Raw genomic sequence first — 12179 nt, forward strand, 5'->3', positions numbered from 1 at the left:
AGTGTGCCCTCAAATCCTGGCATCTTAGCACCTGTGCCAGTTGCACCATAACTAGGTGAGAGCATAGCTGGGCACATCGGGCTACTGACAGGCCACCAGCATTGTCTTTGAAAACAAAGGATTCTGCATGTCCATGTTTGTTCAGTAGTTTCATTTAGACATTGACTTTCCTTTACTCAAACTGCAAATTCAAACCTTTTGACTTCAAAGTACAGGAAGAATGTAAGGCAAACAGGACGTGTTTGATTTGTGGTGTTATTATGAATTCCTGTTGCCTGATTGTATTACTTCAGACACTCAAAATGATTAACCCCCTTTAGAGGAGTGACATGTCATAGGCCTTAGGAAACCATGAGTGATGATATGTAAGTAGGACTTGTCAAGACTTGGAAAAATATGGTCCCCAAACAGTAATACTCTATATTTTTTAATGTAGCTGCTGCTTTTTTCAGTTTTTAACTATTAAAATGGAACTGAAGTTTGGGGACTTTTTTGTTGTTATTATTTTGAAACCAGTAATTAGCTATATATTACATCAGAAAAATCTTTGGCTAAGTAGAATTTGTCAATGTCTCAACTGTAGAATTTGGTATACTTAGAATATGTAGATCTCTCTATTTTATGGTATTGATGGTTTCTTTTAAAGAATAAAGTGAAATATGTGAAAAAATCTAACCATACTTTAATTTTTTTAATAGAAAATGACTGCAGTATTGGAAGACCATTACTATTGGAAGGCCGGTTAGCATCCATTTCCTAAGAGAAACTTGACCTCCGTTTGCTCTGGCATGGCGCAAAGCAGTCCACAGCTTGATATGCAGGTTCTCCATGACCTCCGACAACGTTTCCCTGAGATTCCAGAGGGTGTGGTGTCTCAGTGCATGTTACAGGTAGATTACCTGCCAACGATAGTGATATTACATGACAGTTTTCCTTATTAGAACTGGCTTTGTATTGTAGTGAGAACTCAGTTTTCTTGTTTATGTTGGGAGACATCTAGAGGAGGATTTCTCAACCATGGCACGGTCGAGATTGTGGGCTAGATATAGTGTCTGTTGTAGGGATCTGCCTGGTGCATTGTAGGATGTTTAGGACCCGCTAAATGCCATTAGTATCCCTGCGCTTGTGACAACCAAAAATGTTTACATGGTAGACAAAATCTCCATGTTCCACAGGAGGCAAAATCTTTCCCACTGACAACCAGTCATGTAGAGAAAAGAACAAAGGCATGTAGCAAAAAGAAGAAAAGAGTTTTTATGCATTTCACTTCTTACATTTTGAGCTTTGTGTCATCAGTCCCAAAGTCATTAGAACTGAATTTTGAATTGTAAGATTATCGTTATAACTTCATAGACCATATACCTTTTTAAGCCTATTTTTTGAAGTTTTTAGAGCATTCTTGCCGCTCGCCGTTTTTTTTTCCTGTTTTTCTAGTTGATAAATGCTGACTAATATCTAATTTTAAGTATAAGACTTCTTTCTTTAATTGTGTTAGTTTTGTCTTATTGTCTTCTATTGAAATGAATCTTTCATCTCTGATAGAATGTGTCTTTCCACTCAAGGGGCAGTAGAGAAACAGGTCTAATGCTCCACCTGTTGAGTTTTGCATCATCCTTCACAGAATCTCAGTGTGTTTGGGGTTGTAGCATTTCCCTAGTTGGTTGAGCTTTGAGAGCAGCAGTTATACCTTCCCCACTGAATTTCCTTACTCAACCAGTTCAAATTCCACCTTACTGGATATGATCTGCAAGCTCTCCCTTACAGTGTGAGTTGCTCGGGATATAATATAAACCTAGATGTAGCTGAGGTTATTTGAGGCTAGAGACTCCCAGATCAGTGGTGGTAACAGAGGTGCTTCCTTTGTTTGCAAGCCCTTCTAATAGATCTTGTTTTTGTGTTAGAGCTTGTCTTTATTTTCCCACACATAGAATTCCCGTGTGAATTTCCACTCTTTAGCCCCATTTTGGTTTCTGGAGTGAAATCCTTGTAGTGTAAGCCACTTCCTAGCCGTCAGTTTCCTAACTTACCTAGGGCCCCACCTAGGTCTGACCTTGTTTTTTTAATATAATTTAATTTAGCCCTTTATTATCTGTAGTCTCCTCATGGCTTGTTTTCATCTTACTAAGTTGAAAGAATGGAACTTTAACTCAGCTCAGTAAAGATGTATTGATAACTTACATTGTCGTCAGTTTTTTAGTCTTTTCTTCATCTGGGATTACTGTTGTTTATCAGTATGGAGACTTATCACCTACTCTCTCTGGAAAATTTCTGTCTGTGGGTAATAGATATAAGACACAGTAGTTTACCTTTTTTTCCCCTTTAATTATAGTACAGTTGATTTACAATGTTGTGTTAGTTTCGGGTGTACAGAAAAATGATACAGCTTTTATATATATAAACACACACATATATAAAGCCTTCCTCAGTGATCAGTGCAAAAAATAGAGGAAAATAATAGAATGGGAAAGACTAGAGATCGCATCAAGAAAATTAGTGATACCAAGGGAACATTTCATGCAAAGATAGGCACAGTTAAAGTCAGAAATGGTATGGACCTAAGAGAAGCAGAAGATATTAAGAAGAGATGACAAGAATACACCAAAGAACTGTACAAAATAGATCTTCACGACCCAGATGACTACGATGGTGTGATGACTCACCTAGAGCCAGACATCCAGGAATCCAAAGTCAAGTGGACCTTAGGAAGCATCACTATTAACAAAGCTAGGGGAGGCGATGGAATTCCAGTTGAGCTATTTCAAATCCTAAAAGATGATGCTGTGAAAGTGCTGCACTCAATATGCCAGCAAATTTGGAAAACTCAGCAGTGGCCACAGGGCTAGAAAAGGTCAGCTTTCATTCCAATCCCAAAGAAAGACAATGATTAAAGAGCCTCTTGAGGAGAAAGTTGGCTTAAAGCTCAACATTCAGAATACTAAGATCATGGCACCCAGTCCCATCACTTCATGGGAAATAGATGGGGAAACAGTGACAGACTTTATTTTTCTGGACTCCAAAATCACTGCAGGTGGTGACTGCAGCCAGGAAATTAAAAGACGCTTGCCTCTTGGAAGAAAAGCTATGACCGTTGTAGACAGCGTATTAAAAAGCAGAGACGTTACTTTGCTGACAAAGGTCCGTCTAGTTAAAGTTACGGTTTTTCCAGTAGTCATGTATGGATGTGAGAGTTGGACTATAAAGAAAGCTGAGTGCAGAAGAATTGATGCTTTTGAACTGTGGTGTTGGATAAGACTCTTGAGAGTCCCTTGGACTGCAAGGAGATCCAGCTAGTCCATTCTAAAGGAAATCCATCCTGAATATTCATTGGAAGGACTGATGCTGAAGCTGAAGCTCCAATACTTTGGCCACCTGATGTGAAGAACTGACTCATTGGAAAAGACCCTGATTCTGGGAAAGATTGAAGGTGGGAGGAGAAGGGGATGACAGAGGATGAGATGGTTGGATGGCATCACTGACTCAATGGACATGAGTTTGAGCAAGCTTCAGGAGTTGGTGATGGACAGGGATGCCTGGCGTACTGCAGTCCATGGGGTTGTAAAGAGTCGGACACAACTGAGTGGCTGAATTGATATATATATATCCCTTGTTTTTCAGATTCTTTTCCATTATAAGTTATTAAAGATGTTGAATATAAGATAGTTCCCTGTGCTATACAGTAGGTCCTTGTTTATCTGTTTTATCCCAAACTCTAAACATATTCCTTCTTCCCTCCCTCCCTCTTTCTCCAGTAGTTTGAATTTAATATACAAACTTTAAAGGATCCCTCTAGGCTGTCATCCCCCAACGGAGGATCAGTTTTGTGGGGTATGATGCCTTATTGCCTCAGTCCTTTCAGGAGTGTTCATATATGTTTTCTTAAAAGTTCTGACCTCTTTGTCTGGCTAAACAGATTATCATTTTTTTTAATTTTTATTTTTACTTTATTTTACTTTACTGTATTGGTTTTTAATAAATTTTTTATTCTTTTTTTCTTTTTAAAACATTTAGCAGGTCTGATACAATGTTTGAATCTGTTGTGGTATTATTATTAAAATATTTCCATAAAGAAAACACTTAACTATCTTTTATTTATGGTTTTAAATTTTTCTTCCTAAGAAAATATACTCAGCCTGTCACTTATAGACATGTGTATGAATAGGCTGGCTACTTCCAACTTTGTATCATTAGAATTTTGTTCTTTTTTTTGTGGAAACTAATTCAGTGTAGAAAACATGAAATTTTAGGGTAATTGATAAAAAAATATCAAATAGTAAAGTGGCTGTAACTGCTTTAGATTTCAAATAAAATTCTAGATTTTGTTTTCCTTTTAATCCATAGATTTGTACAAACCTTGAAGGAGCTATTTTATTTTCTCCCTTTTTTTCTTCCCTTCATGTATCTGTCAGTGGCATTGTCTAGTCAGCAACCAGTTTGAATCTTTTGGCTCCAAATTCACTGAATATCTAACAATATCTATCTTCTATCTTAATATCTGTGTCCTCTCCGCCCTTGATCAGCATGATTTAAAGCAGGATAAGAAAAAGCCCAAACGTAAATCTTTTCTTTTTCAATGTCAACAATTTGTTTTTTCCTTGGCTTGGGTAATATAAAAAGTATTTGAATTTTAGTATCAAAAGGTTTATAGAAGGCAAAGGAGAAAAGTTATTGTGGCATTTTGATAAAGCCAATTTGTTGTATTTCCGAGAATTCATCTCACACAGGTTTGCTTGACTGAATTTTCTTTCACTCCCTAAAGTTTCAGTATAGCAATGTACTTTTGGCATCGTACAGTAGCCCCTGAAATTACTGTATGACAATGGAAAGAGCACTGGGTGTCCGGAATTGAAGAATCTAGAACTGGCTCTCCAGCTAACTAGTTAAGTACCTCTTGTCAAGTCTTGGAACTTCCCAGGCATGTCTTTTTTCACCTGGGAATGAGTTGAGTTGGAGTCAGTAAACCCTAAGAGTTCTCCCTCTAAAATTAAAGCATTTTATGTCATGCTTTTTATTTAGCTGTATTCAGTTCTCAGCAGAAGTGAAGTGTTTGCTTTTATTGCTTTTGATAAAATGTACTTCTCCCTAAAGTACAGTAATATGTGTATATGTGCATATTTGTATATATATTTATGAAATACAGAGATGGTCATGATAATTGAGAAACTTTAACAGATTACTTCAAAGGCCATGAATAAATGTGTTTTAGACTAATACAGTAGTTCTGAATTCTATTGGTTAATGGAATACTGCTTTATTGCTGTTGATTGAACATCTAAAATGGCAGTTTGTTATTTACCATCTTTGTGTGTGTATGTAATTCTAAAAATTGAAACTTTGAAAGTTTACCAAGCTACTTTTGAGTAAGTAAAAACTTTTGAGACTGTGGGAATGTGAATGAATTTCATTAAGGCAGTCAAGACTGGGTGGGTTTTGTGTTAAATTACTGTAAGTTTGGCAGACTCTTAGAAACATAATTGAAAGAGTGAATTTTTTTTTTTTTACTGATTTCTTCTGTTAACTTAATCTTTCATAATAAAACAGTTGAAGTGATATAGGGATAACTGTGGTGAAATAAAAAGTATAGGCTGCTTGAGAATTGTTACTGTTTTGAATCTTTAGGAGTTTTATTGTTATTTTTTTCACTTTGGGGTTTGTTTGCCTTTTGAAAACTAACGCGTGGTTATTTTCCTGTGTATCAGTATAAATATTAATAATGGATATGACTTATACTTGTAGATTACAGCAAGTGTGGTGAATCCAAGATTAGCCCAACATTGTAATTTGTTGAGATGCAACAAGTGTAAGATGAGTCCTGGATTTGGAGTCAGAAAAGTTGGGGTTGAGTCACAAGGTTCATTAGTAGGTACTGTACATTTCTGTAGCAGTAGCAGTAGCGGTAGTACTTGTTATGTGAGCTAAATGTCTGTAAAATAATATGAATGGTTTGGGATCTGCCTTTCAGGATCAATGACCGTGAAGCTTTTTGTGTGTAAAAATACTATTGTCTACTTATTTTCTGACAATTGTGTTTTCATAAATCTGTGGCAAAGCTTCAGTTCCACTATTAGGATCTGTTAATGTTCCCAATGTTCTGTGTACCATTTTTTTTTCCCCTAGAATAACAACAACCTGGAAGCCTGTTGCCGAGCCCTTTCCCAGGAGAGTAGCAAATACTTATATATGGAATACCATAGTCCAGATGACAACAGGATGAATAGAAACCGCCTTTTGCATATTAACCTGGGTATTCATTCTCCTAGTAGCTACCACCCAGGAGATGGCGTGCAGCTTAATGGCGGTCGAACGCTGGTACATAGCTCAAGTGATGGACATATTGATCCACAGCATGCAGCAGGTAAACAGCTGATATGTTTAGTTCAGGAACCACACTCAGCTCCAGCTGTTGTCGCTGCTACTCCCAACTACAATCCTTTTTTTATGAATGAACAGAACAGAAGTGCAGCTACTCCTCCTTCACAGCCACCTCAACAGCCATCTTCCATGCAAACAGGAATGACTCCATCTGCTATGCAAGGGCCTTCACCACCGCCGCCGCCACCTCCTTCCTACATGCACATACCTCGGTATAGTACCAATCCAATTACTGTTACAGTATCCCAAAACCTCCCTTCTGGACAGACTGTACCAAGAGCTTTACAAATTCTTCCACAAATTCCGAGCAATCTGTATGGGTCTCCTGGTTCTATTTATATTAGACAGACATCTCAGAGTTCATCAGGAAGACAGACTCCTCAGAATACGCCGTGGCAGTCCTCACCACAGGGCCCAGTGCCTCATTATAGCCAGCGTCCTTTACCTGTGTATCCACATCAACAAAACTATCCACCTTCTCAGTATTCTCCCAAACAACAGCAGATCCCTCAACCTGCTTACCATTCACCACCTCCTTCTCAATGTCCTTCACCCTTCAGCTCTCCTCAGCATCAAGTACAACCGTCTCCGTTAGGCCACCCCAGTTCTCATGTCTTTATGCCACCTAGTCCTTCAACGACGCCACCCCATCCATATCAACAAGGACCTCCTGGCTATCAGAAACAGGGAAGCCATTCGGTAGCCTATCTCCCATATACAACATCTAGCTTACCCAAAGGATCCATGAAGAAGATAGAAATTACAGTTGAACCCTCTCAGAGATCTGGAACAGCCATGAATAGGAGTCCTTCCCCTATCAGTAACCAGCCATCTCCACGGAATCAGCACTCATTGTACACAGCCACCACACCACCATCAAGTTCTCCTTCCAGAGGGATCTCCAGTCAACCGAAACCTCCGTTTACTGTCAATCCTGTGTATATTACATATACACAGCCCACTGGACCTTCTTGTGCTCCATCACCATCTCCTCGGATGATACCAAACCCAACGACCGTTTTTAAAATCACCGTAGGCCGAGCCACGACTGAAAATCTGTTAAATTTAGTGGACCAAGAAGAACGTTCTGCAGCCCCAGAACCTATTCAGCCCATTTCAGTGATACCAGGCTCTGGGGGAGAAAAGGGAAGCCATAAGTATCAGAGAAGTTCCAGTTCTGGATCTGATGACTATGCCTATACACAAGGTAATTTCAGTCCTTTTATATGACATGTCTTTGTGGGGTGATGGCAATCTCCTACTCAAAAGTAAATAATTTATATTAGGTGTTTAATTAATGTACTATGTATTAAATATTTGGCAGTAACATTACTATTAAGAATGGGGTTAGTGCTTCAAAATTATCTACAGATTTTACTTTAAAATAGAAAAATGCAGTATGATAAGAGTGCCTTCAAAGACTGTATGTTAAGAAGTGCATTCATCGGGAGAAAATCATAGGCCAGTGAAATCAACATGGTCCAAAATGCCAACTACAGAGTAGGAAAAAGCAACTCATAGAGGGTGGCCTAAAGCTTATCACAGGGAAAAATTAGAATATTTTTTAAGCGGATGGACTGAAGGGGGTGAGGAAGTTTTAAGTATTGTGTATTTATGGGAAGTAGGGTTGGTAATGAAGAACATTATTTGAGTAGTTCACAGTGGACCTAACTCAGTATAAAGAGAAGAAAGTAACTTTTTTGTTGTTATTGTTGTTAAATATTTATTGTTACTTTATTTTACTTTACAATACTGTATTGGTTTTGCCATACATTGAGAAGAAAGTATCTTAAAAGTTTGTTAAAAGATAGGGGAGAATTGACTATTCTTTCAGTATATGTGAAATGACACCCAGGGATCGTTGAAGAGAATCTTAGGGAAACTAAGGACAATAGAAGAGTAGGAATGTATAGATGATATTATGTTGGCAGAAGGAACCGGATCCAAATTAAAGCACACAGGAAGGCCAAATCACATTAGCCAAACTTTAGAATAAATGTCAACTGAAGTTGAATGACCGGGGTCTTTATGGGTATTTCATACATTAGCCATGCATGTACAGATGTCCCTGTCACTTGTTCAGTGTTATTTTCTGCAATGACTTTGTCTGTAATGCTATAGCTTTGCTGTTACATCAGCGAGCAAGGATGGAGAGGTTAGCAAAGCAATTGAAACTTGAGAAAGAGGAGCTAGAGCGCTTGAAGTCAGAAGTTAATGGTATGGAGCATGACCTGATGCAGAGGCGGCTCAGAAGGGTCAGCTGCACCACGGCGATCCCAACGGTAAGTAGGATCTACTAGGATGTATTGGGTGGGGACAGGGGGGCCATGTTGCCTGTCTGGGCTTTTTCTTCTGAAGTTAAGTTCTCTTCCCAGTAGAGTTTTGTTCTGTCAGCAGCACATGAAGGATGTTTGCCTTTTGTTCTCAGCCAAATAAATGGATAGTTTCTTTTGTTCTCTTGGGGGAATTCAGTAGTTTCATGAGTATTTTCAAAGATAATTAATGTATGGCAGCTCAGTCACTGTAGATTGCTTTCTGTTAGAATAGAAATGAGAAGTAAAACTTGACCAAATGCTTTATAAGTGTTCACAGGTATTCAACTATGCTTTTGTGTATTATGTACATATATATTTAAGACATATTTTTCTCAGTACATTCATGCACATGAGTTAGAGCAAGATCAGTATGCATCTTGGGAAAGTGTTGACTCTAGATCATTATCAAGCAGAGTTAATTTTGAAGTGTAGATAATTGTAGAAAGTAAGATAACAGTATGAACAGGAGTTGTAACAGGGGTTATAGGAGTACTGTCATGCATAGATTTGGGCCACATACTGTTAACAAATTGGTAGCTATGTAAGTTCAACAGTTCTTAAAAACCTCAGATCCCAAATATCATTTGACTCTTCAACATTGATTTAGCAAGCAGTTTTTACAGCTTATAAGTGTGGTCCAAAGTGAGGAGTTTAGTGTATACCTGTTAGAGGGAAGAATCGAGCCATCCCTCAAGAAATAACTTATATGGTAAGTGATCTGTGAGGTCATGTGAGAAGTCACTTCAGCTAGTCGATCTGCATCCTCCATGTACTTTGCTCTCTCACTAGTCGTCCTCTGAAGCTCTCTGTGTAGAACTCGTGTGTTCTTAAAGAATCAACTTGCTCTGTTCTTTTACCTGAAGGCATTCTTAACCTCTTTTGACCAAGGTTAAGTTCAGAGACAAAGAAGGGAAAGAGAAGCTAAGGGTTTGGGAGCTGCTAGCTGGTAGATTGGTTAGGACTTTGCCTCCAAAGGCAAGGGATATGGGTTTGACTCCTGGTTAGGGAAGTAAGATACTAGCTCTAATGGGAGACAACAGGAGACTTGGGGATTGCCAAGGTGATGCCATATCCTTCTCTAGCATCACTGGAGACTTAGGGATTGCAAACCTCATGCAGTATCCTTCTTTAGCATCGTCTCAGGAGATTGGGGGACTGCCAACCTAATGCCATATTCTTTTCTAGCATCACAGGATACTTAGGGATTACAAACCTCATGCAGTATCCCTTCTCTAGCATCATCTCAGGAGAGAGGAGATGCCTAAGGGATGGCAAACCTCATGCACTATCCTCTCCCATCGTCTCTGAGACTTAGGGACTGCCAACCTGATGTTGTATCCTTCTCTAGCATTGTCTCAGGAGACAGGAGACTTAGGCATTACAAACGTTATACAGTATCCTTCTCTAGCATCATTTCAGGAGACAGGAGACTGAGACGACTTAAGGATGGCAAAACTCATGCAGTATCCTTCTCCTGCATCATCTCAGAAGACTTAGGGATGGCAGGTCTGATACAGTATCCTTCTCTAGCATCATCACAGGAGACTTGGGGACTGTGAACCTGTTGCAGTATCCTTCTCTAGCATCCCAGGAGACAGGAGATTTAAGGATTACACACCTGATCCAGTATCCTTCTCTTGCATCCATCTCTGGAGACAGGAGACTTAGGGATTGCAAACCTCATTCATTATCCTTCTGTAGAAACCCTCTATGGAGACAGGAAGCTTATTGTGTACAAACTTCATTCATTGTCCTGCTATAGAAATGCTCAATGGATACAGAAAAGAGGAGACTTATTGATTACAAATCTGATTCATTTTCCTTCCTTAGAATCCCTCTATGGAGATAGGATACAGGAGACACTTTTATTGATTACAAACCTGATTCATTATGCGTCTATAGAATACCTCTGTGGAGATAGGAAACTTATTTATTAGAAACCTGATTCATTATCCTTCTATAGAATCCCTCTTTGTAGACAGGTAACAGGAGCCATATTGGTTACAAACCTGATTTAGTATCCTTCTCTAGAATCGGTGTATATAGACGGGATACACAAGACAGGAGGCACAGGCAACAGTAGACAGGCGATTCAGGAGACAGGAGTCATAGGAGACTGTCAACAACAGACAAAGGAGACAGGAGACAACACTTATTTATTACACACCTAATTCAGTATCCTTGTATAGAATCCCTCTATGGAGACAGGAAAATAGGAAATGACACCCTTTTATTGATTATAAACTTGATACATTATCCTTCTATAGACTCCCTCTATGGAGACAGGAGACACTTGATTACAAACATGATTCATCATACTTCAATTCAAAATATGGAAAAACCTTCCCAGTACACATGTGACTTTGAATCCCTCTTCTCCTATTTCACTTATACCTCCTTGGATTAGCTACTTTCTTTATATTTGTTTTTTCTTCTACAATATCTATGACTACCCATCTCATAGAATTTTTTTAAATTTCCAGAAGAACCTAAGATAATATACATTACACAGTTTATATAATGCCTAATAAATAGTCTTCTGACTACATAATTTTGGTTTATAAGACAGTGGGAAAATGTGCTTAAATCTGAAATATTTTGAAAATATTTTTCTTTTCACTTTAGGAACCTGTATGACATATAAATATCAAAGCATTTAGTCAGAATTCCCTTTTTGTTCCTAGAGGCTCATTGCTAATGCTTATATCGCTTCTTTAACTAGTAGTGCATGAAAACCTGGTTAGAAACCCATGTGCCTCGTCAAACTGAAATGCATATTTGTGACCAACTATAGGTACAGTTGCAGAAACTTAGAGGATCAGCAAAATAATCTTTCCAAGGAGGACTGAAGTGAAAAATGCCTAATAGCCATCATTTCTCTCAGGCTGTTGTTTGCAAAGCCTTTTATTAAATGCTGTGAGAGATGTCATCGCTTAACCACATCTGTATGCAAAAAGACGTACATAGATCCATGAACCTGTACATGGGGGAGGAAAAGCTAATGTAACACAGTGAATCAATAGTGCTGGCCAACTACATGGTAATGATATTAACTACTTTGAGAGTTCTGAGATAGAACTCTGAAAGATGTGACAATTGCATGGACAAGGGGGAAATTTAAGTTATACCTTGAAGGATAACAAGATTTTACTCATCAGCGCTTCCACTTACTTCATCCCACAAGTTTTTTTCCTCTTCATTGGTCGTCTGATTAATTGGGTGGTGGCATCAACCAACCCACAGTCCCGGATGCATAATCAAGGCCAAACCATGAAAGAACATCACCTTCTCTCTGACAAATATTCTCCAACTGATAGAACAGGTGAATTAAGGTATTTCTGCCACGTTTTGTACAAGCTATTTTTTTCCTTAGAAATGTCAGATGTTAAGTATTCTGGAATTTTACAAACAAGCAAGGTTAAATTACACCAAACCCATCTTGAAACCCCACCTTCATGAAAATACACTATAGTTTCCTACAAATATTAGTGATGG

General features: G+C 38.5%; 1 protein-coding gene across 5 annotated transcripts in view; it reads left to right on the plus strand.

Moving 5' to 3' along the window:
- TAB3 (TGF-beta activated kinase 1/MAP3K7 binding protein 3) overlaps positions 1–12179 on the plus strand; it is a 91558-nt gene that overhangs the window by 56137 nt on the left and 23242 nt on the right. For all 5 annotated transcript variants that reach the window (XM_018043807.1, XM_018043804.1, XM_018043805.1 and 2 more), the window contains 3 exons: positions 699–890; positions 6115–7576; positions 8491–8651. In XM_018043807.1, the coding sequence (XP_017899296.1) occupies positions 789–890; positions 6115–7576; positions 8491–8651 (1725 nt within the window). In that variant the 5' untranslated portion in view covers positions 699–788. The remainder of the gene's footprint in view (positions 1–698; positions 891–6114; positions 7577–8490; positions 8652–12179) is intronic.

The sequence above is a fragment of the Capra hircus genome (genome assembly GCF_001704415.2).
Source record: "Capra hircus breed San Clemente chromosome X unlocalized genomic scaffold, ASM170441v1, whole genome shotgun sequence".
NCBI classification, from domain to species: Eukaryota; Metazoa; Chordata; class Mammalia; order Artiodactyla; family Bovidae; genus Capra; species Capra hircus.